The sequence below is a fragment of the Ascaphus truei genome, chromosome 23 (genome assembly GCF_040206685.1).
Source record: "Ascaphus truei isolate aAscTru1 chromosome 23, aAscTru1.hap1, whole genome shotgun sequence".
Lineage (NCBI taxonomy): Eukaryota > Metazoa > Chordata > Amphibia > Anura > Ascaphidae > Ascaphus > Ascaphus truei.
Genome location: NC_134505.1, coordinates 1,898,702 through 1,923,904, shown reverse-complemented (window position 1 = coordinate 1,923,904; position 25,203 = coordinate 1,898,702). Strand labels below are relative to the sequence as shown.

General features: G+C 51.6%; 2 protein-coding genes across 2 annotated transcripts in view; both read right to left on the bottom strand.

The window, feature by feature from the left end:
* PSMC3IP (PSMC3 interacting protein) overlaps window positions 1-630 on the bottom strand; it is a 7,095-nt gene extending 6,465 nt beyond the window's left edge. Inside the window, 1 exon segment of the mRNA XM_075580193.1 lies at window positions 470-630. Coding sequence (XP_075436308.1) covers window positions 470-494 — 25 coding nt within the window. The 5' untranslated portion in view covers window positions 495-630.
* A 3,570-nt stretch (window positions 631-4,200) lies between these two features.
* On the bottom strand, window positions 4,201-25,068 carry RETREG3 (reticulophagy regulator family member 3). Its single transcript, XM_075580192.1, has 9 exons — window positions 24,710-25,068; window positions 16,031-16,137; window positions 14,508-14,538; window positions 13,226-13,352; window positions 10,878-10,962; window positions 8,966-9,103; window positions 8,720-8,790; window positions 7,271-7,403; window positions 4,201-6,819 (listed from the first exon to the last, which is right to left on the bottom strand). Exons 1-9 carry the CDS (start codon window positions 24,910-24,912, stop codon window positions 6,374-6,376), a joined length of 1,341 nt encoding a protein of 446 aa, XP_075436307.1. The 5' UTR covers window positions 24,913-25,068; the 3' UTR covers window positions 4,201-6,373.
* Window positions 25,069-25,203: the final 135 nt, after the last annotated feature.

Genomic DNA, 25,203 nt, shown 5'->3' with positions numbered 1-25,203 from the left:
GTGAGCGACACTCACTATGATTGAGACTCAATGAGACCATTTCACACTCACTCCATTTTGTAATGAGTGAGGCTGCCTCCCAGTGATGAGTGACACTCACTGCTGAGTGTGATTCCCCCTAGTAGGAGGACCTCACTTCTAACAAGTGACAAAGACTGGCACTCACACTTACAAGGTGGTAGAGCCTCACTCACACAGGGCAGGGCCTCACTCACACGGGGCGGGGTCTCACTCACAGGGGGGCGTGGTCTCACTCACAGGGGGGCGGGGTCTCACCTCACACTCACAGGGGGCGGGGCCTCACACTCACAAGGAGCGGCCCTCACTCACACGCACAGGGGCGGGGCCTCACTCACACTCACATGGGCGGGGCCCTCACTCACAGGGGCGGGGCCTCGCTCACACGCACACGGGGCCACACTCACAGGGGGCGTGGCCTCACTCACACAGGGGGCGGGGCCTCACTCACCCGCGGCCTCCTTGGATTTGCTCATGCCGCGCGCCGCCGGTGCAGGCCGCGGGAGAAGCCTGGGCCTGGAGTTCTCAGCTCTCCGCTCAGACTGCGCCACTCAAATAGCGCGGTGCACGACGGGCCAGATCGCTCGGTGACGTACCACATAACGGGCTCTGCAGCATCAGCCAATCAGATCGCACGCGAGGCTTGGAACGCAACCAAGGCGTAAAGGTGGCTTGGAACGCAATCGGGAAGTATAAAGAAGCCGTGATTGGAACGCAACCAGGAAGTATAAGAAGGCGTGTGTGGAACGCAACCAGGAAGTATAAAGAAGGCGTGCTTGGAACGCAACAAGGAAGTATAAAGAAGGCGTGCTTGGAACGCAACGAGGAAGTATAAAGAAGGCGTGCTTGTTATTCAACCAGGATGTACAGGGAAAGCCTAACTTTGCTGCAGTGCTGTCATCTTCAAGACTCATTGCCTTCATTTGTATTTTAGGCTGCGCTTATAGTGCCGGCGACGCGACGTTGCGTCAAACCAAATGCATTGCCGCCATCGCGTGCGCTTATAGTAAGCGCGGCGCGACGGCTTGGTCGCGATCACTGGAAGTCATCTCAATTTGATTTCGCAGCGACCGTAGCCTGACGTCGCCGGCACTATAAGCGTAGCCTGACGCGTATTGTCTATGTTAATAATGCGAGTTCCTCTGTACTCTTCAGATACAAAACAGGCAATAGATGATCCTACAAACACCAACTCCTACTTTGAATATGGAGTACAATTTTGGGCGCCACTCCTTAGAAAAGACATTATGAAACTAGAGCGAGTGCAGAAGAGTCCCAAAATTAATAAAGGGGATGGGGATTAATAAATCTCTAATTTATGAGGAGAGGCTAGCAAAATTAGATTTATTTACATTAGAAAAGAGGCATCTAAGAGGGGATATGATAACTATATACAAATCCATTCGGGGACAGTACAAGGTTTCAAAAGAACTATTCATCCCAAGGGCAGTACAAAGGACTCGGGGGCACCCCTTAAGGTTGGAGGAAAGGAGATTTCACTAGTAACTAAGGAAAGGGCTCTTTACCGTAAGGGCAGCTACAATGTGGGATTCATTATCCATGGAGACTGGGATGGCAGATACAATAGATTTGTTCAAAAAAAGGTTGGAAATCTTTTTAGAAAGGAAACGTATACAGGGATATACCAAATAAGTAAACATGGGAAGGATGTTGATCCAGGGAGTAATCCGATTGCCCATTCTTGGAGTCAGGAAGGAATTTATTTTCCCCTTATGAGATATCATTGGATGATGCGTCATTGGGGTTTTTGTTTGCCTTCCTCTGGATCAATATAGGATAAGTATGTCGTCTAAATTTAGTATCGGTTGAACTTGATGGACGCATGTCTTTTTTTTTTTTTCAAACCTCATCTACTATGTAACTACTCTCAATAAGTTACTTTTTATTAACTCGTTTTAAAATTCTATATTTCTATTTTTTTCTTCTTTCAACTGCTTAGTTTGAAAATCTTCATAAATTATTACGGTGAATAGGATGTGTGTGTGTGTGTGTGTGTGTGTGTGTGTGTGTGTGTGCGGGTCAGGTAGAATAGGCGATCGGCATGGATCGCTACATTAAAGTAATATAAATAAGGGGCAGATGTTTAGGTGGTGCTACGCTGTAACAGCTGCAGGACACCCAAATTCACACCGCTTCGTAAACATGTTATTTTGCATTCAAGCACGCCACACACACACACGAGTTCTCTATATCTGTGTGTGTACGGGGAAGAGTCAGAGTGTGTGTTGCGTGTACACACACGAGAAATATTGTATGTTTTAAAAGGGCTACCTACCTTATTCATTGAAAAAAAATAAGCAGCTTTCCTAGTCCCTCAAGCCATCGAATTCATAACCAACCGATGGTTATTGTTTTTAAAGCTAGGGTTCGACAAATAACACCGACAACCGACACCGAATATTTTGTAATAACAGTTTAATTCACTTCAAAAACTCAGCAGGATGACAGTTTTCGCTCTACGCGTTCAGATTTATACTTTTACAAGGTTTATTGATATTTTTACAGCAACTACTGAAAAATACTTTTCGGGTCCAAGATAGGTAAGCGGAAATAATTTATTCCAAAAAAAAAAAGGGCAGCAAACACAAAAACCACCCCCCGAGCGTTACAATGTCGATGGCGAGTTTGTTAAAAAGGCCAGATTTACTAAACCTTGCTGAGTTGCATGGCTCGTTCAGCGCAGTGGGTGTTCACGTTTTAGCACCGTTTAGTAAACCTGGGCTCTGGTCTGTTCAGCCTCCCTAGTGAGGCAATTGAATTTTGGCAAGCGCAAGGGGACGGTGTATTTTGTCAATAGGATTGATCCGGATGCACCAAAAGACTTGGGCCCATTTTTAGTCCGTGAGCCACAGCCCAGTCCCGTGAATGGGTCCATAATACTGTATACTCTCCAGCGCGGGAAGGTGGCCTCTAGGATGGCACTGCTAAGCAAACATGGGCCTTAACATTAGACACTCCCCCTATTCACCTTGTTCCTGCTAGAAGTGTCCCACACCCTTTCAGAAGTGGTCGCTGCCATTCCAAAATGGACGCTTCTCCATCAATCGCGGCTAAATTAACAAGGTGGTAAGTGTGCCACGTTGAGCTGTCTCCCGGCGGCTTTAGACCGTCGTCATTAAAAAAAAAAAGGGGGATCGGGTTTGGATCAGGAAGCTGAAAATAGTGCGGCTCAGCTTTGGTGGACCCCCGGGTTCCAATCCTGTAACCATGACGTTTAGTTAGGGTGGGATTGCTCCTGTAAAAGTGGCGTTCTCTTGGAAGGTTTGTTCTTGGACTAGGTGGGAAGCAGGGACGGGTTCTTCGAAACTGAACCGCGTTGATTTCCGCTCCAGGGACCCCCCCATGCTCCCCGAGATACTTACAATCGGAAGGGGACAGGCACTGCAAGAGTTTGGTTACCACCAGCTTTCTTGGTGTCAACGTCATGGTAAGCAAAGTCTGGTCGGGCCAAACGATATAGTACACGACAAAAGTATGTCCCTTGCTGTTACAAATGCTTTATTTCACACCCCGACAACTCAGGATTGAAACGGGCGGGGGTGGGGGGGGAGTGCACCTTGAGCTATGTGCAGCTACGGGACCCGCCCCATAGAGATAGTTACTAGTGAAGTTACTGGCATTACTTCCCAGTTTTTAGAGGGGATTTAAATGGCCGGTCAATCAAAACAAAAAAGGTAGAGAAACAGAATCCCCCGAGTGCATTCTGCACTTCTAGTGATGTAATAGGAAGAATGGTTCAAATACTTTAATAAAGAAAATGAAAAGAAAGTATACAGATTGGCGAGTAGATCTACTCGCCAATCGATCAGCAACATATATATATATATATATATATATATATTGCACACTAGTGTAAAAATATAACAGACTAGCTGATCTACCCAGCGTTGCCCGGGATTTAATTTCACCGCTCCCCCCATCTCTTTCACCGCTCCCCCCGTCTCTTTCACCGCTCCCCCCCACCGTCTTTCTCTGCTCCCCCCCACCGTCTTTCACCGCTCCCGTCTCTTTCACCGCTCCCCCCCACCGTCTCTTTCACCGCTCCCCCCATCTTTCTCCGCTCCCCCCCTCCGTCTTTCTCCACTCCCCCGCACCGTCTCTTTCACCGCTCCCCCCCACCGTCTCTTTCTCCGCTCCCCCCCACCATCTCTTTCACCGCCCCCCCCCCCCCTATGTCGAGTTACAAATGTTATACTGCATATTTCTACTCACCGATCTATATACTTACTTTTTCCTTTATTGTAGTATTTGGATTATTATTCATATAGCTTCACTAGAAGTACAGCACTCGGAGGGGTTCCGGTTCTCTACCTTTGTCCCCATTCTTATTGCACCAGACTTCAGCTGGTATTACAAGGCTCTCATTCCTTATACCCCCCCACCCCCCGCCACATCGGCCAATAGAAAGCCCCAAGCAGTGTTGCGGCTTCCTATTGGGCTGGGATTTGGCAGCCATTTTCCCCCCCGAGCAAAGATTTAACGCATCTTGGGAACCAGGGAGGAGAGGGGTCCCCGGACCTGAAAATAGCGGGATTTGCCTGTGACGCCCCCCAACCCCCCAGTAGAGGTGGACAGCTCCTTTAAAAAAGTGCTAAATGGGTTAATTCCATCCCTCCCTGGCACGGCCCCTTAATGAAATGTAGGGGAGGGAGGGGACGCGGGAGACAGAGGGTGGGAGGAAGAGCACAGGAGGAAGGGGAACAAGAGAGATACGGAAGGAGAGGACATGAGATAAGAGAGCGTAGGAGGGCTGGCAACTGGAGGAAAACAAGGAGACCGTACAAGGAGGGGAGGAAAGAGAACAGAGGGCGGCCTGTGAATACGTGCCAAGCAGAGGCGACCGGAAGCAGGATTGAGGGAGGTATTTGCGCTGCTGGGTAAACTCGGAGCGGAATCTCTCCCAGAATCCTTTAGGAGAGTAACAACGCTAATATATTTGTCCTGCTCAATCCCGCCCACCCCGTGTTTTTCCAGTGTTAAAAAAAATATATAAAATCATGACTTTCCTAAATCTCTCGCTTCTGTGGTCCCAGTGGTCAACTTTAAACTGCGCTAGGCTCTGGGGGAAGACCTCCATTTTAATTTCCCGGCCGCGTAAATGTTTCAGACGCAACGGAGCGTCAGCTTTTTTAAAAAAAATAATGACGGCGTCGGAAAGGGGCGAGACGAAAACTAAAAGCCGATAAGTGCGGGCGGCTGCTTGCAGGAGGAGCCAAGATGGCGTACAGAGAGCGCGAAGGCGGCCAATTGGCTCTTGGCTACTTTTCATGCGACGTGTACGTCGTTGGTCAATAGATCGGGCGCCAGAAGTCTACTAAGTGAGTCATATCATTAGCAAAGACCTCAAACGTAAAAAATAAAGGGGAGGAAAAGGTGCGTTTGCTCGCCCCTCCGGCAGCAGGAAGGTTAAAATGGCAACTGAATCACATGGGATTGAGGGGAGGGGGTGCCGTGTGGCAGGAAAGGGGTTGGGTCCTACCCCCTGAAGCAAGCCACCGCAAAGCTGAAGCGAAAATCAGAATGTAATTCAACTTAAAAGTGCATTACCTGGGTGGGGTGGGGGGGTAGGTTTGGAAGTTTTCCATAAAAGATACAAGTTGCACTGTACAATTCACACACACATCCTCCTCCCCCCCCCCCATAATAAAAACACCCAGAAGCCACAACCTGCAGGGGGGAGGGGGGCATCGCCACACCCGAATCTTCCTCCCCTCACCAAAACGCGTTTCCACTTCTATGTTCATTGGAAGGTCGGGTCACGTGCAACGTCGTCGATAGATCTTCCGGGTGTCGTCGTTCATAAGTGCTGGGGTCTGGATTTGAAGACGTGGCTTCGGGTAGGGATAGGAAAACCCCCCTCCCCCTCGAGATTCAGAATGGAGATGCCCTCCCCCCCCGGCTGGAGAGAGAGTTCCTGGTCACCGACACCAAGGTCATCGGGAGCCGCGAGATGAAGAAACCCTACTCTATCGCCGTACTCACAACCAACGGTAGAGTCCTTCCCTGTAGAATGGTTGGAAGGAAGTTGTTACCACCCAATACTTATTTTGGGGTTTGGAGTAGTCAAACTCCCCGCTTCTCCATATTGGGGGGGTTGGGGGTCTTCCATTTATTTTAGATTCACTAATCTACTGGTTCAGACTTCACAGTGACGTGTGGCAGCCATGGAAGGCCTGCAATATTAAAATGGAAATCTCACACATACAGGGGGGCACACAGAGAGGGTAAAGCTCAAAAGATACATGTCTACGACAAGATCTCCCTAAGAAAGTTTTTTTCTGGGGAGTTGGGAGGAGTGTCCTTCCCTTCTCCACCCTTCGTTACGCGATGGGTATCACGGGTGGCCACGGGAGCTGGCAGGGTCCATCTGGCTCAACTCGGATTGGTCCAGCAGCTCGAAGTCATCAGCTTCTGCGTCAGTGTCCAGCTCAGAGCTGGAGGTTCTCTGATATGTTTTGGCTCGCGGTGGGTTGCCCGTGTAAGCCGGGCCTTGCTGGCTGGCTCCTGCCAACGCCAACTGTATCATGCCTCTGGTGACCAACCCGGCAATGTTGTCCGTGAGCTGCTGAGCGCCTAGGAACCCGCCCAATGAGACGTCTGCCTCCGACTCCTCCAGCTCGTCGTAGAGCTGGGCGGAGCCGCAATGGTGCCGAGCCGCGCTCGGGATCCCGATGCTGGCGTCGTCGTCGTCGTCCATTAGTGTCGCGTCCGGGTTGATGGAAGGGAAATCGGGGAGGTCGCGGGCGAAGGACTCCTCCGGGTCGCTGTGACGGTCCAGATCTGGGGAGGAGGGTGAGAAGAGATGTAAGGAACCAAGTAGGGGTCTCTGCAAAACGGGCGACGTCAACACCCCACCGCCCTTCCGCCGTGATTCACGGACCTGCGATACGGGTTACCGCACCTCCACCCTGAAAGCAACTGAGCTTGACTGGACCGGCCACCAAACCGGAATCATGTAGCCCATATCGGAGGTTAGCCCATAGCTCCCTTCATTCCCTGTGGCCCTAGAAGGTACCTCATTCTCTAAACCAAGGTGGAACTCCTTTAACATAGCCCTAGTCGGTAATAGAAAAAATTGGGCGTTTACGGCGACCGTCTACGTTATTAGTGGAGCTCCCTGCGGCTGCCATATTAATATCCCGGTCAACCCAGTTCCAGGTTACACAATAACCGCTCCATCTCCCAGTATCTCCCCCACCCCCAAACCCGGCCCCAGAAGACCTCTCTTTACCCTCAGAACCCTCCGTAAGTGGAGTTTGGCCCCGGGACAAGTTAAACGTCCCGTTCTCTGTGCAGGAGACCTCGGCGTCGGAATGGTCAGAGTCCGAAATTTCCAATTCCTTGGCCACCGCCGAATCGTCCAGCTGGAAAGGGGTTCAATAAAGACAATTACATGGATGAAAATGTGAGATTTGACCTCGATTACCAGCCCCCTTCCCTGCTTCTGTTCAAAGGCCAAGTATTTCGTTTAAATATTCCTCAACTAAATGTTTTTAACCCGATTAAAAACAAGGTATGTGCTTTTTAAACAACGTTGTATAAAATCGGCTTGCTCATCTAAAATTCCTTCCTGACCCCAGTAATCAGATTACTCCCTGGATCAACGTCCTTCCCATGTTACTTATTTGGTATATCCCTGTATACCTTTCCATTCTAAAAAGATGTCCAACCTTTTCTTCAACATATCCACTGTATCTGCCATCACAGTCTCTCCATGGGTAATGAATCCCACACTGTAACTGCCCTTACTGTAAAGAACCCTTTCCTTTGTTGCTGGTGAAATCGCCTTTCCTCCAACCTTAAGGGATGACCCCGTGTCCTTTGTACTGCCCGTGGGATGAATAGTTATTTTGAAAGCTCCTATTACTGACCCCGAATGTATACTCATAATAAAACGTACCGACCATGGACGATACAAAGACCACAATTCTAGTTTTGAGGACGGAGAATCTTATCGGCCTTACGGAAATTAGATAAAGATGGCAAAAAACAAAACGAGCTTTTGTTCACCATGGAAAAAGTTAGGTTTACAAAAATTGATTTAAAAATACTTCCATCAAGTCCTATTTTTAATTTGATTAAAATGACTATTTTCCACGCCACCTATAAAACATTCGACTGCCCATTCGTTCGCTGTTGTCCTTGGGTTGGGGCCGACCTGTTTAAAGATGCATTCAGGAATACGTTGTACATGTTCGGCTTTCCGTATGGGAAACGGCCGCTTCTAAATATTCCAAGGCCCCCCCGATGAAAACGTTACTGGGCGCAGAGGAAGTGCCCAGCGCAGGGAATACAGCGTAACCCGCCAGGAAAGACAAGTTCCTCTGCAAACGCTGAACGGTCCGACTCGACGGTCAACAGCTTCACAACCGGGGCGGCCAACGTCAGCCCTCAAGAGCCACCGACCGGTCAGCTTTTAAAGGATATACCTGCTTCAGCACAGGTGGCTCTGTCACCGACTGAGCCACCTCACCTGTTGGTGGCTCTTGAGGACTGTAGGAGTTAGCCTCCCCTTGCTTTACACAGATCACCACCTTCCACTCCTATACACCTCCTCTGGGACGAACGTGGCTACTCCGTCCGTGGATATCCACGGTGCGAATGGCATGGTTGACATTTTGCTCTTTTCCCCGTTACAATCCCGACCCGTAACAACCTCCATCGTGTGGTCTTCTCTTACCGTCGGGCAAAAGGCAGCCAGCTCCTCTTCGCTATCCGTGCCGTCACCGGGAGGGGGGGCTCGGCCGACAACTGGAGGAGCAAGGAGACACGGGGACAAGCACAGACTTATTGATTTGGGGGACGCACTTGAAACTGCAAAGTTGAGGACCCCCCCTTTGGCTGTTAGAGAGGATGCCCGTATTCCATGGACGGACTCCGGAAACCTCTCGGGGTACAAAAGGAGCAGCTGCTCTCCAACACTTACTTGGGCGGTCCTTCTCCTTGGACATCATGTAACCGCGGACGCTGAAGTCCAGCCGCTGCAGGGCCGGCTCCAGCTTCTGGTACACGCGCTGACCCAAACGGTGATACACGGCAAGAGGCCACAGCAGGAGGAGGAGCACTGCGGGGTGAGGAACACGGGCGGAGGAGTTATGGCTTTCAGTACAAAGACCAATAAGATGTCCTACTCTACAACGGGGGTGTGCAAACCTTTCCCCTGCCCGCTCTCCTCCCCTGCCCGTGCCCCCCATCTTCCTGGTCTTCGGCGGCATTTGGTCACGTGACCCCGTGGCGCCGGAGACAAGGTAAGGGAAGTTGCAGAGGCCTCATGCAATCCCCCGGCATTTAATTTAAATACACCCCCCCCCCCCTCGAGAATCTTGCGCACCCCAGCTCTGCAACACGCTGTCCAAACCTTACACGTCAAGGCATCCAAAGACACTATAGTATGCACACCCAATCGTGTCAACAACAACAAGCGAGCGAGGCAGGGCACTATCACTGGGCTTAACCCCAGCCTGCGGGGATGCTTAAGGAGCCGGGGCGGGGTGAGAAGCAGACGGGAGGGCGAGGAGCCGGGGCGGGGTGAGAAGCAGACGGGAGGGTGAGGAGCCGGGGCGGGGTGAGAAGCAGACGGGAGGGCGAGGAGCCGGGGCGGGGTGAGAAGCAGACGGGAGGGCGAGGAGCCGGGGCGGGTGAGAAGCAGACGGGAGGGGGAGGAGCCGGCTGGGGTGAGAAGCCAGACGGGAGGGGGAGGAGCCGGGGCGGGGTGAGAAGCAGACGGGAGGGTGAGGAGCCGGGGCGGGGTGAGAAGCACACGGGAGGGCGAGGAGCCGGCTGGGGTGAGAAGCAGACGGGAGGGGGAGGAGCCGGCTGGGGTGAGAAGCAGATGGGAGGGGGAGGAGCCGGCTGGGGTGAGAAGCAGACGGGAGGGTGAGGAGCCGGGGCGGGGTGAGATGCAGCCGGGAGGGGAAGGAGCCGGGGCGGGGTGAGAAGCAGACGGGTGGGCGAGGAGCCGGGGCGGGGTGAGAAGCAGACGGGAGGGCGAGGAGCCGGGGCGGGGTGAGAAGCAGACGGGTGGGCGAGGAGCCGGGGCGGGGTGAGAAGCAGACGGGAGGGCGAGGAGCCGGGGCGGGGTGAGAAGCAGACGGGAGGGCGAGGAGCCGGGGCGGGGTGAGAATCAGACGGGAGGGCGAGGAGCCGGGGCGGGGTGAGAAGCAGACGGGAGGGAGAGGAGCCGGTTGGGGTGAGAAGCAGACGGGAGGGCAAGGAGCCGGCTGGGGTGAGAAGCAGACGGGAGGGCGAGGAGCCGGGGTGGGGTGAGAAACAGACGGGAGGGCGAGGAGCCGGCTGGGGTGAGAAGCAGACGGGAGGGCGAGGAGCCGGCTGGGGTGAGAAGCAGACGGGAGAGCGAGGAGCCGGCTGGGGTGAGAAGCAGACAGGAGGGCGAGGAGCCGGCTGGGGTGAGAAGCAGACGGGAGGGTGAGGAGCCGGGGCGGGGTGAGAAGCAGACGGGAGGGGGAGGAGCCGGGGTGGGATGAGAAGCAGACGGGAGGGCGAGGAGCCGGCTGGGGTGAGAAGCAGACGGGAGGGCGAGGAGCCGGCTGGGGTGAGAAGCAGACGGGAGGGTGAGGAGCCGGGGCTGGGGTGAGAAGCAGACAAGAGGGCGAGGAGCCGGCTGGGGTGAGAAGCACACGGGAGGGCGAGGAGCCGGCTGGGGTGAGAAGCAGACGGAAGGGCGAGGAGCCGGGGCTGGGGTGAGAAGCAGACAGGATCTCCATACTTCCTTACAAAAGGCAAGTGGTTGTCCATCATTAGAACGTTTCAGGTCCAACCCATGAGCCTTCCTCCGCCAGACGCCCTCCCACACCCGAGGAGAAGACGGATTTACTTACACATCAGGTACGACAGCAACAGGCCGGGAACGTATCCGCCAAGAACAGCCAGGAACGTCAGGAAGCTGCAGGCCAAGAGGCAGAACTGCAGGGGACCGGACAACGGAAAACCATTAAGGGGCCTCGTAATATCCCGCGAGCTCTCATTCCCGCGATCTGCGTCATCGCGGACCTCGGCGTCAACACAGAATTCAACCGCCATTTTTGAATCCTCGAAAGTTGCCGAGATTTGACAAGAGTGTAAAAAGGAACGGAGGATGCTAAAATCGGTTGTATTTAAAGAAAGACGTTCCCCTAACCAACCCCGATACTTTCGTTTTACAGGGCAGGAGCCGTGGCGGTGCTCCAGAGCGGAACCGTACCGTCCTCAGCTCCGGGGGCTCACCGGTTCCCGAGATACTTACCGGTGACGTTTACCGGTATTACTTCCAGGTTCTCAAAGGGGATTTTAATTGCTGCTCTATGACGTCGTGGCTTCCTACTGGCATGAGATTCGGCAGCCATTTTGTTTCCCCCTAGAGGGCGATTTACACCCAATAACTTCACCGGTATCTCGGGAACTGGAGCTGAAGATATCAGCGTTTGGCTTGGGGGAAAAGTCCTGGTTTATATCTCGTTAAAAAAAAAAAAAAAAAACTAGAATCGGACTCCTCAGAAAGATTTAATTACCCGTCAAGGAACCACCTTATTTATTTGAATACTGTACACGTTGCGTTTCTCCAGGGGACGCTCGATTCAAGCAGAAGCCGCTGCGTCTGTTAGACAAACGATGGCTTAACAGGGTCGCTGAGAAAACAGGAACATCCAGCCATGTGCCGGTCACAGGATCTATTTAAGTTATACAGCATGTGACCGGGGGGGGGGGGTAGGGGGGAGAGAATTGGGAGTTCTCCTCTCGTTTCCAGGTGTGTCTTGGGGTACGGAATATGAAGAGGGCAACATGACATATTACAGTTGCAAACACGTTTAAATTGGGAAACAGCAGAGATCGTAAAAGGGTAGCTATTTTGAGAGCAACCAGTAAATTGTTCTGGACCTGGGGTGCCCGGTGAGACACGGAAGAGCGCACGGATTCGTGGTTGAACCTTGGAACCATAAGTCTGTTTTCTGGAGGCCCATCTCAGGAGATAAGGGCGGGGTACAGTAGGGTGGAGAAGCCTGCTCAGATAACTGGCTATCTCGTCCAGGAAGTATTTGAATGTTGGGCAGGAACAACGTACCTTGTGAATGGACTTTAGGGACACCCAACCAAGTCCGGTTAACCCATCATGTTGATGGGTATTGAAGTGACACAACGAGACAAAACAGCGCGTCGCGTTGAATCGCATGCGGTTAAAGTTGAGCCCTCGAGTTCGAGTTGCTTAAAACTTGACCATTTTAGGGGGTTCTTGAGCACTAGAGGTGGGGACCCCCTAGCGTAGAGCATCACGTTTGTGGAGGTGAATTTGGGGTGCCGTTTCATAACCACCCTCAACAAACTTGATACCCTATACAAATCAATAGGCCATTATTGCAACACACTATGCCCCCGTAATCAATAACTGGCATGATCAGCTGCTCTGTAAGCAGTATGACCATGGGTCTTGGGCAAGACTTCTTTTGATTAGGTGCACCCAGTTTGGTATAGATTTTGGACTTCAGAGTGTCAATACAAAAAAAACCCAAACCTTCGCCAAATAGCCAATTATTAAAAAGCTGGTAATTAAGGCTAGCTCGGTGGTAGAGTTGGTTCTTCTCGGCAGCTCGGTAGTTGGAAAGATCAGCCTTCGGCCTAAATACCAGTGTTACTGTTTTGTCTGTGTTTAGTTTGAGACCTTCGAGAAAAATCAGATTGTGGAAACATTTGCAAGGCCGGGGGAGCCTGACACTGCGTGCAGATTACGGTCATCGGAGACATCTGCAGAGAAGTTCTCTTAGAAACGTGGGCAGAACATTTAAAAAGATAGAAAAATAAGGAAAGGCGCCAGAATAAAGCCCACACACAAAATCTAGGTGGTCAACGTTGGAGCCCGAGATACACATATTGGGATCCTCTTGACAAACAAGAGTGAAACCAGTTTAAAGCATGCGATTCAATGTCAAAACGCTGAATCTGGTTAAACGTTATCGGGTAGCCACCGGCACCAAAAGCTGGTGGCAGAATCTCGGAATATTGCACCAGTCCAGTGCCCGCGTCCCCATCCCACACTGCGCCTCCCGGCACCTTCCCAAGAGGGTGGCGACTGTGGCGTGCAAAAGCCGGGTTGAAATGAACGTCTTCTAATAGGGACTTGGTCGGAACCAAAACTCATTTTACCAGGACTTTGGATAATACAGGTAGTAGAGAGATCGGCCTGTAGGCTTGTTACCTTGCCAGGGTTTTCCATCTTGAAAAGCAGCAGGTTTCTCAGAAATGTGGTCCAAGCGACCCATGCTTCGGCGACGTGGTGCGACAGCTCGGGAACGCTGAGCAGCCGTGGATGTACAAAACCCCAACTGGAAGAGATAATTGCCCAGATTTACTACCTGGTCTTTTGCCATGAGACGATGCTGGAAGACCCTTTACAAGCTCATTGCTATATGGCTTCCAGTACCGGACTAGTCTTGACGGAGCTGGAAGACCCTTTACAAGCTCATTGCCATATGGCTTCCAGTACCGGACTAGTCTTGACGGAGCTGGAAGACCCTTTACAAGCTCATTGCTATATGGCTTCCAGTACCGGACTAGTCTTGACGGAGCTGGAAGACCCTTTACAAGCTCATTGTCATATGGCTTCCAGTACTGGACTAGTCGTGACGGAGCTGGAAGACCCTTTACAAGCTCATTGTCATATGGCTTCCAGTACCGGACTAGTCTTGACGGAGCTGGAAGACCCTTTACAAGCTCATTGTCATATGGCTTCCAGTACCGGACTAGTCGTGACGGAGCTGGAAGACCCGTTACAAGCAAGCTCATTGTCATATGGCTTCCAGTACCGGACTAGACGTGACGAAGCTGGAAGACCCTTTACAGCTCCTTGCTATATGGCTTCCAGTACCGGACTAGTCTTGACGGAGCTGGAAGACCCTTTACAGCTCATTGTCATATGGCTTCCAGTACCGGACTAGTCTTGATGAAGCTGGAAGACCCTTTACAAGCTCAAGGTTACATGGTTTCCAGTATCAAGCCAGTCTTGTATCAGTGTCCACACAAAGTGTGGTTTCGGAGGCTTGCGAGTTCAATTCCAGCCTCAGCCACTTACACTCCCCCTCTGTGTCACCTTGGGTAATTTTAGTTTGGGACTGGAAGGTGCTTGGGCAAGGGACTGTGCATGCATTATTTCCCTACGGTCAATGCAGTGTACAATAGTTACTCTAATTAAGCACGTTTAACGAGTCCGTAAAACAGGCTTGGTAAGTAGGACCCCGATGTCACCATTTTGTTGCATCAAGATTGGTAAGTCGCCCTGTGAAGAAGTGTCGACTTGGATACATTGGGCGCCTTTTCATTGACGTCCGATGGTGCCAATCGGGCGCTACGGCTCAGAAGCGCGCGCACTAGCTCCCTTCCGCCAGATCAGATGGGGTGGTGACTGGGTTAAAGGCGATTAACCAGCCAAGCAGGATACTCCTTTCCAGAAGAAATCCAACAGACGCAGCGCCCTTTCTTACCTCTCGTTGTCCAGATCGTTGGCTCTTGCAGCTAAAGTGACCAAAAAAAAGAAAACGGAGGGTCAGCGGGTGACAGAGGGCTGCGACACTGGCAGATATGACACTGCAACATGGTATTGCAAAGTCAAATGTGTACGCACTATATTTCTTTATTTGGATAGCGTCCTCAATGTACATAGCGTGTCACAGCAGTGATACCCGGGGCCTAGCAATGTTACATCATGGGAAGAAGCGCTTCAGACTAAAAGCAACAGTAGGAAAAGGAGCCCCTGCCCCGAAGAGCTTACGCTCTAATTGGTAGGTAGGAAGAACGTACAGAGACAGTAGGAGGGCGTTCTGTCTATTTTTCAACCTCTGCAGCTATGCCACCGAACGAGAGCCATTTATTATTTCTGCGTGGGAGTATTATTCTTTGTCCAAGTGAAGTATTTGAAATGCTTTCGCTTAAGGGACTGGGAGGACAGGCCGCCGGTGATCACGCTCTCTCTAAATCCTTCACAATATAAAAATGGACGTCAGAGCACCAATTAGCACAGGTGAGGGGAGAAGAGAGACTTATCGGCGGTCGGACAACAACAACGCAGGACTGGAGGAGACTGCAACGCCCCAACCTGCCATTACCAGTTCTGCTAGTCCGATTGTTTCCTAAAAAAGGTGTAGTCCATCCTCGTCCCTCCACCTTTTCCCCCCTCCACCAGCCACCCCCTCCACCGCCCCAACATGGGTGGGAAGCATGGGTGGATGATGCGACACCCCACCATGGGTGGGAAGCATGGGTGGATGATGCGACACCCCACCATGGGTGGATGATGCGACACCCCACCATGGGTGGGAAGGGTTTGCCATGGAAGGGAAGCATGGCTCCCTCCATAAAACTCTGAGGACCCCCGCACCCCGAGATCCGCAGCGGAAAAAAGTAGAGCCGGTTCCTTCCGCATCTAGAAATCCCCCTGGTCACCATGGCCAGTAGGAAGCCTCGGCAGATGAAATAGTCGTTTCCTATTGGCCGGCGGAATGTGCAAGGTTTAAGCAGCCATTTTGTTTCCCCGGGACGAGCTACTTTTCCTGTTACCCATCTCAGGAAACAGGGTGTGCCCCCCCCCCCAGAGCCGAAATTAAATTGGATCAGCTCCGGAGGACCCCCTGTCAAATCCCATTTACATCAAAGGGGGTGGGGGAGAGATAACACCCCCCTCAAATAACAGCTTTTGATATGGTATTTCCAGACTAATTGATGACGGGGTTACAAGTCTCACTTACAACCCATGAAAGATGTATACAAAGAGGTGAGTGGTTTAGAAAGCACTTAGATTGCAAGCTCTGCGGGGCAGAGATTCCTATTGTTACGTATGGCTGAAGCGGTTATTCCCACCATGTGTTCTATGAATATGTCCCGTGTGTTATTGCTGTGACGCGCGGTGTACCTGGGGGGGGGGGGGGGGGGGGGGGCGCTATATAAAAGATAACACACACAAATACAGATCAAGAGGACTTGATATAGGAAAGGTCTTCTCCAGTCTCACCTCCCAGTTCAGGCCAGATCTTGTTCTTCCACTGATCCACGCAAATAACGATCATCAAGCCAAACGCCACCAAAAAGAGGATCCGGAGCGAGGTCAGGGCGAAGAACCTGCATCGGGAGGGGACATTGTATTCATTCATATCTCTCATCATCATCAGATCTCATCAACCCACTGCTGGATGACCCAACGATAATGTTCCCACCCCTGCCCACCAACCAACCAAGCTCTCACTTCACCTAACCCATAACCTGACCATAATGCCCACCCCTACCCACCAAGCAAGCTCTCACTGCACCTAACCCATAACCTGACCATAATGCCCACCCCTACCCACCAACCAAGCTCTCACTGCCCCTAACCCATAACCTGCCCATAATGTTCCCACCCCTGCCCACCAACCAAGCTCTCACTGCCCCTAACCCATAACCTGCCCATAATGTTCCCACCCCTGCCCACCAACCAAGCTCTCACGGCACCTAACCCATAACCTGCCCATAATGTTCCCACATCTGCCCACCAACCAAGCTCTCACTGCCCCTAACCCATAACCTGACCATAATGTTCCCACCCCTGCCCACCAACCAAGCTCTCAATGCACCTAACCCATAACCTGCCCATAATGTTCCCACCCCTACCCACCAACCAAGCTCTCACTGCCCCTAACCCATAACCTGACCATAATGTTCCCACCCCTGCCCACCAACCAAGCAAGCTCTCACTGCACCTAACCCATAATGTTCCCACCCCCTGCCCACCAACCAAGCTCTCACTGCACCTAACCCATAATGTTCCCACCCCCTGCCCACCAACCAAGCTCTCAATGCACCTAACCCATAACCCAACCATAATGTTCCCACCCCTACCCACCAACCAAGCAAGCTCTCACTGCACCTAACCCATAATGTTCCCACCCCCTGCCAACCAACCAAGCTCTCACTGCACCTAACCCATAACCCGACCATAATGTTCCCACCCCTACCCACCAACCAAGCAAGCTCTCACTGCACCTAACCCATAACCCGAACATAATGTTCCCACCCCTACCCACCAACCAAGCAAGCTCTCACTGCACCTAACCCATAACCTGACCATAATGTTCCCACCACCTACCCACCAACCAAGCGCTCACTGCACCTAACCCATAACCTGCCCATAATGTTCCCACCCCCTACCCACCAACCAAGCTCTCACTGCACCTAACCCATAGCCCGACCATAATGTTCCCACCCCTACCCACCAACCAACCAAGCTCTCACTGCCCCTAACCCATAACCCGACCATAATATTCCCACCCCTACCCACCAACCAACCAAGCTCTCACTGCACTTAACCCATAACCTGACCATAATGTTCCCATCCCTGCCCACCAACCAAGCTCTCACTGCACCTAACCCATAACCTTACCATAATGTTCCCACCCCCTACCCACCAACCAACCAAGCTCTCACTGCACCTAACCCATAACCTGACCATAATGCCCACCCCTACCCACCAACCAAGCTCTCACTGCACCTAACCCATAACCCGACCATAATGTTCCCACCCCTGCCCACCAACCAAGCTCTCACTGCCCCTAACCCATAACCCGACCATAATGTTCCCACCCCTACCCACCAACCAAGCTCTCACTGCACCTAACCCATAATGTTCCCACCCCCTGCCCACCAACCAAGCTCTCACTGCACCTAACCCATAACCCGACCATAATGTTCCCCCCCTGCCCACCAACCAAGCTCTCACTGCACCTAACTCATAACCTGCCCATAATGTTCCCACCCCTACCCACCAACCAAGCAAGCTCTCACTGCACCTAACCCATAACCCGACCATAATGTTCCCACCCCTACCCACCAACCAAGCAAGCTCTCACTGCACCTAACCCATAACCTGACCATAATGTTCCCCCCCTGCCCACCAACCAAGCTCTCACTGCACCTAACCCATAACCCGACCATAATGTTCCCACCCCTACCCACCAACCAACCAAGCTCTCACTGCCCCTAACCCATAACCTGCCCATAATGTTCCCACCCCTACCCACCAACCAACCGAGCTCAATGCACCTAACCCATAACCCGACCATAATGTTCCCACCCCTACCCACCAACCAACCAATCTCTCACTGCATCTAACCCATAACTTGCCCATAATGTTCCCACCCCCTGCCCACCACAAAGACATCTTAATGACTCTCTTGCCCGCCCAGGAAATGCTCCATATATAACTCCACCATTGGTTTTACCCACCAACGGATTCTGCCCTGGAGAAGGGCTCTACATAAACGTTGCCATAAATAAAATAAAAAAATCGGTTAACTGAGGAAGACCGGCAAAGGCGGATTGAGAGAATGAAGGTACATAAAAGCCCCGGTCCCGGTCGGCACGACGCTGACCCAGGAAGAAACCCCATCACCAGAGTCGCACAGGAATCCATGCTTTTCCTGCAGTAGACATCACTGGAGAATGTGTCACTGTTTTTTGTTGTCAATAAAAAAAAAAAACAGGACCTGTTTGGGGGGGGCTCGAGGACCGGAATTGAGCCCCCTGCCTTGGGAGGACTGTGCATTATTGAACAGAGGACGCAGAAACGCACGAATGCTAAAGAAACCGCGGTCAATTTTAAGAACGTAACAGGCAAGCGGAAGGGGGTTTCACGGTGCCCTCCCGGAGGCAGCAGGAAGCCCTTTCCAGCACAGATTGCTCACAGCTGGGGCACCCTCTGTCACACCACCAAGCAGCTGGGACGCCAATACATCGTTACCGACGCGTTTCCCCATTATTTGCCATCGCGCATCGGCACGAAAGAGAACTCTGCCACGCGCGCTGCCTCATTGGAAGGACACGTTTGGGGATTGCATGTGCAAACCGGCGGCAAAGCAAGGGGTGAGGGGGGAAAGAATTTTGGCGTCGGCACAGTCACACGTCTCAGGTCTGCACCCTGTCCTTCCCCGTTATCTCTTCGTGGGATCTCTACAAGGCCGTGCTCAAACCCCCTGCTACGGGCGCCTATAGCGTGCGCGACACAGCGACCAAAATGTCTGAAGTCAATGAAAATTGATTTTTCCGGCAACCGGACGCGTGATGTCAGAGGGCACGTGAGTGGCTCGGCCAATGAGGGCGAACCGCTCACGGCCACGCCCCCTGGTCGCCGCCTCGTGTCTCCTACACTACAGGCAGAAATCTCCATGGCGACGGATGACGTCACGCGTTGGCGTCGAGGGGACTATTAGCTTAGCGTCTGCCTGCCGCGTTGCACAGCTTTCCAGCACAGCATGGGTTACAGAAGTGCAGAGCCCGCAATCCTACTCAGAGACAGCTGGAGAGGATGGGATGAGGGAATGTGTGGGAGCGACGTGGAGAAGAGAGGCTGTAACCGCAGTATCGGGGGGATCACTGGGGAGGCTTCATCCAGCAGTGGGGAGAGACGGGCTGGGGAGAGACGGGTTGGAGAGGATGGGATGAGGGAATGTGTGGGAGCGGCGTGGAGAAGAGAGGCTGTAACCGCAGGACCTGGGAGATCACTGGGGAGTCTGCATCCAGCAGTGGGGAGACACGGGCTGGAGAGGATGGAATGAGGGAATGTGTGGGAGAGACATGGAGAAGAGAGGCTGTAACCGCAGGACCTGGGAGATCACTGGGGAGACTTCATCCAGCAGTGGGGAGACACGGGCTGGAGAGGATGGGATGAGGGAATGTGTGGGAGCAGCGTGGAGAAGAGCGGCTGTAACCGCAGGACCTGTGAGATCACTGGGGAGGCTTCATCCAGCAGTGGGGAGACACGGGCTGGAGAGGATGGGATGAGGGAATGTGTGGGAGCGACGTGGAGAAGAGAGGCTGTAACCGCAGGACCTGGGGAATCACTGGGGAGGCTTCATCCAGCAGTGGGGAGACACGGGCTGGAGAGGATGGGATGAGGGAATGTGTGGGAGCGACGTGGAGAAGAGAGGCTGTAACCGCAGGACCTGGGGGATCACTGGGGAGACTTCATCCAGCAGTGGGGAGACACGGGCTGGGGAGGATGGGATGAGGGAATGTGTGGGAGCAACGTGGAGAAGAGCGGCTGTAACCGCAGGACCTGGGAGATCACTGGGGAGGCTTCATCCAGCAGTGGGGAGACACGGGCTGGAGAGGATGGGATGAGGGAATGTGTGGGAGCGACGTGGAGAAGAGAGGCTGTAACCGCAGGACCTGGGAGATCACTGGGGAGGCTTCATCCAGCAGTGGGGAGACACGGGCTGGAGAGGATGGGATGAGGGAATGTGTGGGAGCGACGTGGAGAAGAGAGGCTGTAACCGCAGGACCTGGGGAATCACTGGGGAGGCTTCATCCAGCAGTGGGGAGACACGGGCTGGAGAGGACGGGATGAGGGAATGTGTGGGAGCGACGTGGAGAAGAGAGGCTGTAACCGCAGGACCTGGGAGATCACTGGGGAGGCTTCATCCAGCAGTGGGGAGACACGGGCTGGAGAGGATGGGATGAGGGAATGTGTGGGAGCGACGTGGAGAAGAGAGGCTGTAACCGCATGACCTGGGGGATCACTGGGGAGACTTCATCCAGCAGTGGGGAGACACGGGCTGGGGAGGATGGGATGAGGGAATGTGTGGGAGCGACGTGGAGAAGAGCGGCTGTAACCGCAGGACCTGGGAGATCACTGGGGGGCTTCATCCAGCAGTGGGGAGACACGGGCTGGGGAGTGTCTATGTGGTGTGTATGTGATTTCCCCCCCCCCCTCCCCTCCCCCTTTTCCTAGCGGGAAATTTAACTCAAGGGCAACGCCGGGTCTCTCAGCTAGTATATATATATATGTGTGTGTGTATGGTGATGGAGACATTATTCAATCCCCATAGCAACACACTTTTTTTTTTAAAGCCATCTGGAAAACTTGGCAACAGATACATTCTGCGTTAAGGATTTATCTCTCTGATAACAGACAAGAGCGATCATGCATTACAGAGTATTATTACCAGAAGGCCGCAGTAATGCCCAGGTGCAGGAGTATTACAGAGTATTAATACCCAGGTGCAGGAGTATTACAGCGTATTAATACCCAGGTGCAGGAGTATTACAGCGTATTAGAGTGAGTATTATTACCAGAAGACCGCATTGATGCCCAGGTGCAGTAGTATTACAGAGTACTGATACCCAGGTACAGGAGTATTAGAGTCAGTATTATTACCAGAAGGCCACATTGATGCCCAGGTACAGGAGTATTACAGAGTATTATTACCAGAAGGCCGCATTGATGCCCAGGTGCAGCAGTATTACAGAGTATTATTACCAGAAGGCCGCATTGATGCTCAGGTACAGGAGTATTACAGAGTATTAATACCCAGGTACAGGAGTATTACAGAGTATTATTACCAGAAGGCCGCATTGATGCCCAGGTACAGGAGTATTACAGAGTATTAATGCCCAGGTACAGGAGTATTACAGAGTATTATTACCAGAAGCCCACATTGATGCCCAGGTGCAGCAGTATTACAGAGTATTAATGCCCAGGTACAGGAGTATTATTACCAGAAGGCCCAGGTACAGGAGTATTACAGCCCAGGTATAGGAGTATTACAGAGTATTATTACCCAGGTACAGGAGTATTACAGAGTATTATTACCAGAAGGCCGCATTGATGCCCAGGTACAGGAGTATTACAGAGTATTATTACCAGAAGGCCGCATTGATGCCCAGGTGCAGCAGTATTACAGAGTATTATTACCAGAAGGCCGCATTGATGCTCAGGTACAGGAGTATTACAGAGTATTAATACCCAGGTACAGGAGTATTACAGAGTATTATTACCAGAAGGCCACATTGATGCCCAGGTACAGGAGTATTACAGAGTATTAATGCCCAGGTACAGGAGTATTACAGAGTATTATTACCAGAAGGCCGCATTGATGCCCAGGTGCAGCAGTATTACAGAGTATTAATGCCCAGGTACAGGAGTATTATTACCAGAAGGCCCAGGTACAGGAGTATTACAGCCCAGGTATAGGAGTATTACAGAGTATTATTACCCAGGTACAGGAGTATTACAGAGTATTATTACCAGAAGGCCGCATTGATGCCCAGGTACCGGAGTATTACAGAGTATTAATACCCAGGTACAGGAGTATTACAGAGTATTATTACCAGAAGGCCGCATTGATGCCCAGGTGCAGGCGTATTACAGAGTATTAATGCCCAGGTACAGGAGTATTATTACCAGAAGGCCGCATTGATGCCCAGGTGCAGCAGTATTACAGAGTATTATTACCAGAAGGCCGCATTGATGCCCAGGTGCAGCAGTATTACAGAGTATTATTACCAGAAGGCCGCATTGATGCTCAGGTACAGGAGTATTACAGAGTATTAATACCCAGGTACAGGAGTATTACAGAGTATTATTACCAGAAGGCCACATTGATGCCCAGGTACAGGAGTATTACAGAGTATTAATGCCCAGGTACAGGAGTATTACAGAGTATTATTACCAGAAGGCCGCATTGATGCCCAGGTGCAGCAGTATTACAGAGTATTAATGCCCAGGTACAGGAGTATTATTACCAGAAGGCCCAGGTACAGGAGTATTACAGCCCAGGTATAGGAGTATTACAGAGTATTATTACCCAGGTACAGGAGTATTACAGAGTATTATTACCAGAAGGCCGCATTGATGCCCAGGTACCGGAGTATTACAGAGTATTAATACCCAGGTACAGGAGTATTACAGAGTATTATTACCAGAAGGCCGCATTGATGCCCAGGTGCAGGCGTATTACAGAGTATTAATGCCCAGGTACAGGAGTATTATTACCAGAAGGCCGCATTGATGCCCAGGTGCAGCAGTATTACAGAGTATTAGAGTGAGTATTATTACCAGAAGACCGCATTGATGCCCAGGTGCAGTAGTATTACAGAGTACTGATACCCAGGTACAGGAGTATTAGAGTCAGTATTATTACCAGAAGGCCACATTGATGCCCAGGTACAGGAGTATTACAGAGTATTATTACCAGAAGGCCGCATTGATGCCCAGGTGCAGCAGTATTACAGAGTATTATTACCAGAAGGCCGCATTGATGCTCAGGTACAGGAGTATTACAGAGTATTAATACCCAGGTACAGGAGTATTACAGAGTATTATTACCAGAAGGCCGCATTGATGCCCAGGTACAGGAGTATTACAGAGTATTAATGCCCAGGTACAGGAGTATTACAGAGTATTATTACCAGAAGCCCACATTGATGCCCAGGTGCAGCAGTATTACAGAGTATTAATGCCCAGGTACAGGAGTATTATTACCAGAAGGCCCAGGTACAGGAGTATTACAGCCCAGGTATAGGAGTATTACAGAGTATTATTACCCAGGTACAGGAGTATTACAGAGTATTATTACCAGAAGGCCGCATTGATGCCCAGGTACAGGAGTATTACAGAGTATTATTACCAGAAGGCCGCATTGATGCCCAGGTGCAGCAGTATTACAGAGTATTATTACCAGAAGGCCGCATTGATGCTCAGGTACAGGAGTATTACAGAGTATTAATACCCAGGTACAGGAGTATTACAGAGTATTATTACCAGAAGGCCGCATTGATGCCCAGGTACAGGAGTATTACAGAGTATTATTACCAGAAGGCCGCATTGATGCCCAGGTGCAGCAGTATTACAGAGTATTATTACCAGAAGGCCGCATTGATGCCCAGGTACAGGAGTATTACAGAGTATTATTACCAGAAGGCCGCATTGATGCCCAGGTGCAGCAGTATTACAGAGTATTATTACCAGAAGGCTGCATTGATGCTCAGGTACAGGAGTATTACAGAGTATTAATACCCAGGTACAGGAGTATTACAGAGTATTATTACCAGAAGGCCGCATTGATGCTCAGGTACAGGAGTATTACAGAGTATTAATACCCAGGTACAGGAGTATTACAGAGTATTATTACCAGAAGGCCGCATTGATGCCCAGGTACAGGAGTATTACAGAGTATTATTACCAGAAGGCCGCATTGATGCCCAGGTGCAGCAGTATTACAGAGTATTATTACCAGAAGGCCGCATTGATGCCCAGGTACAGGAGTATTACAGAGTATTATTACCAGAAGGCCGCATTGATGCCCAGGTGCAGCAGTATTACAGAGTATTATTACCAGAAGGCTGCATTGATGCTCAGGTACAGGAGTATTACAGAGTATTAATACCCAGGTACAGGAGTATTACAGAGTATTATTACCAGAAGGCCGCATTGATGCCCAGGTACAGGAGTATTACAGAGTATTAATGCCCAGGTACAGGAGTATTATTACCAGAAGGCCGCATTGATGCCCAGGTGCAGCAGTATTACAGAGTATTATTACCAGAAGGCTGCATTGATGCCCAGGTACAGGAGTATTACAGAGTATTAATACCCAGGTACAGGAGTATTACAGAGTATTATTACCAGAAGGCCGCATTGATGCCCAGGTGCAGCAGTATTACAGAGTATTATTACCAGAAGGCCGCATTGATGCCCAGGTACAGGAGTATTACAGAGTATTATTACCAGAAGGCCGCATTGATGCCCAGGTGCAGCAGTATTACAGAGTATTATTACCAGAAGGCCGCATTGATGCCCAGGTGCAGCAGTATTACAGAGTATTATTACCAGAAGGCCGCATTGATGCCCAGGTGCAGCAGTATTACAGAGTATTATTACCAGAAGGCTGCATTGATGCCCAGGTGCAGCAGGCCGCTGATCCCCGGCCTCTCCCACACCAGCACGGCCTGGATGTAGCTCAGCACCGGCTCGTACGGCCCCAGCCTCCGCACCAGGTCCTCGGTGACCGCCAGGACCCGCTGCTCCCGGCCTCCTCCACCACCAACACCACCTCCTCCTCTCCTCCTCAGCCCTTCCGCCATCTTTCTCCCCCCCTCCCAGTCACTGATCAGCCGTTTGCTAGGACAGGGGGGAGTGTCATGGCGGTTTCCGACAAGGTTTTCCGTACAGTGACGTCTGTCACTCGGCAACAACTGCAGCCCGGGTGTCAGGCGAGTGAGGGGGCAATGGCGGCGCCCGTAGCCCAGTGTTGTTCCGTACGCTGACGTCCGGCACTCGGCTGTCAAAGCTGCAGTTGCCCCCTCCAGTCAGAGCGTGTGACGTCAAAGGACCATGGCGGCGTCCTGGAGCCGGGTTTCCCCTACAGAGCTGTC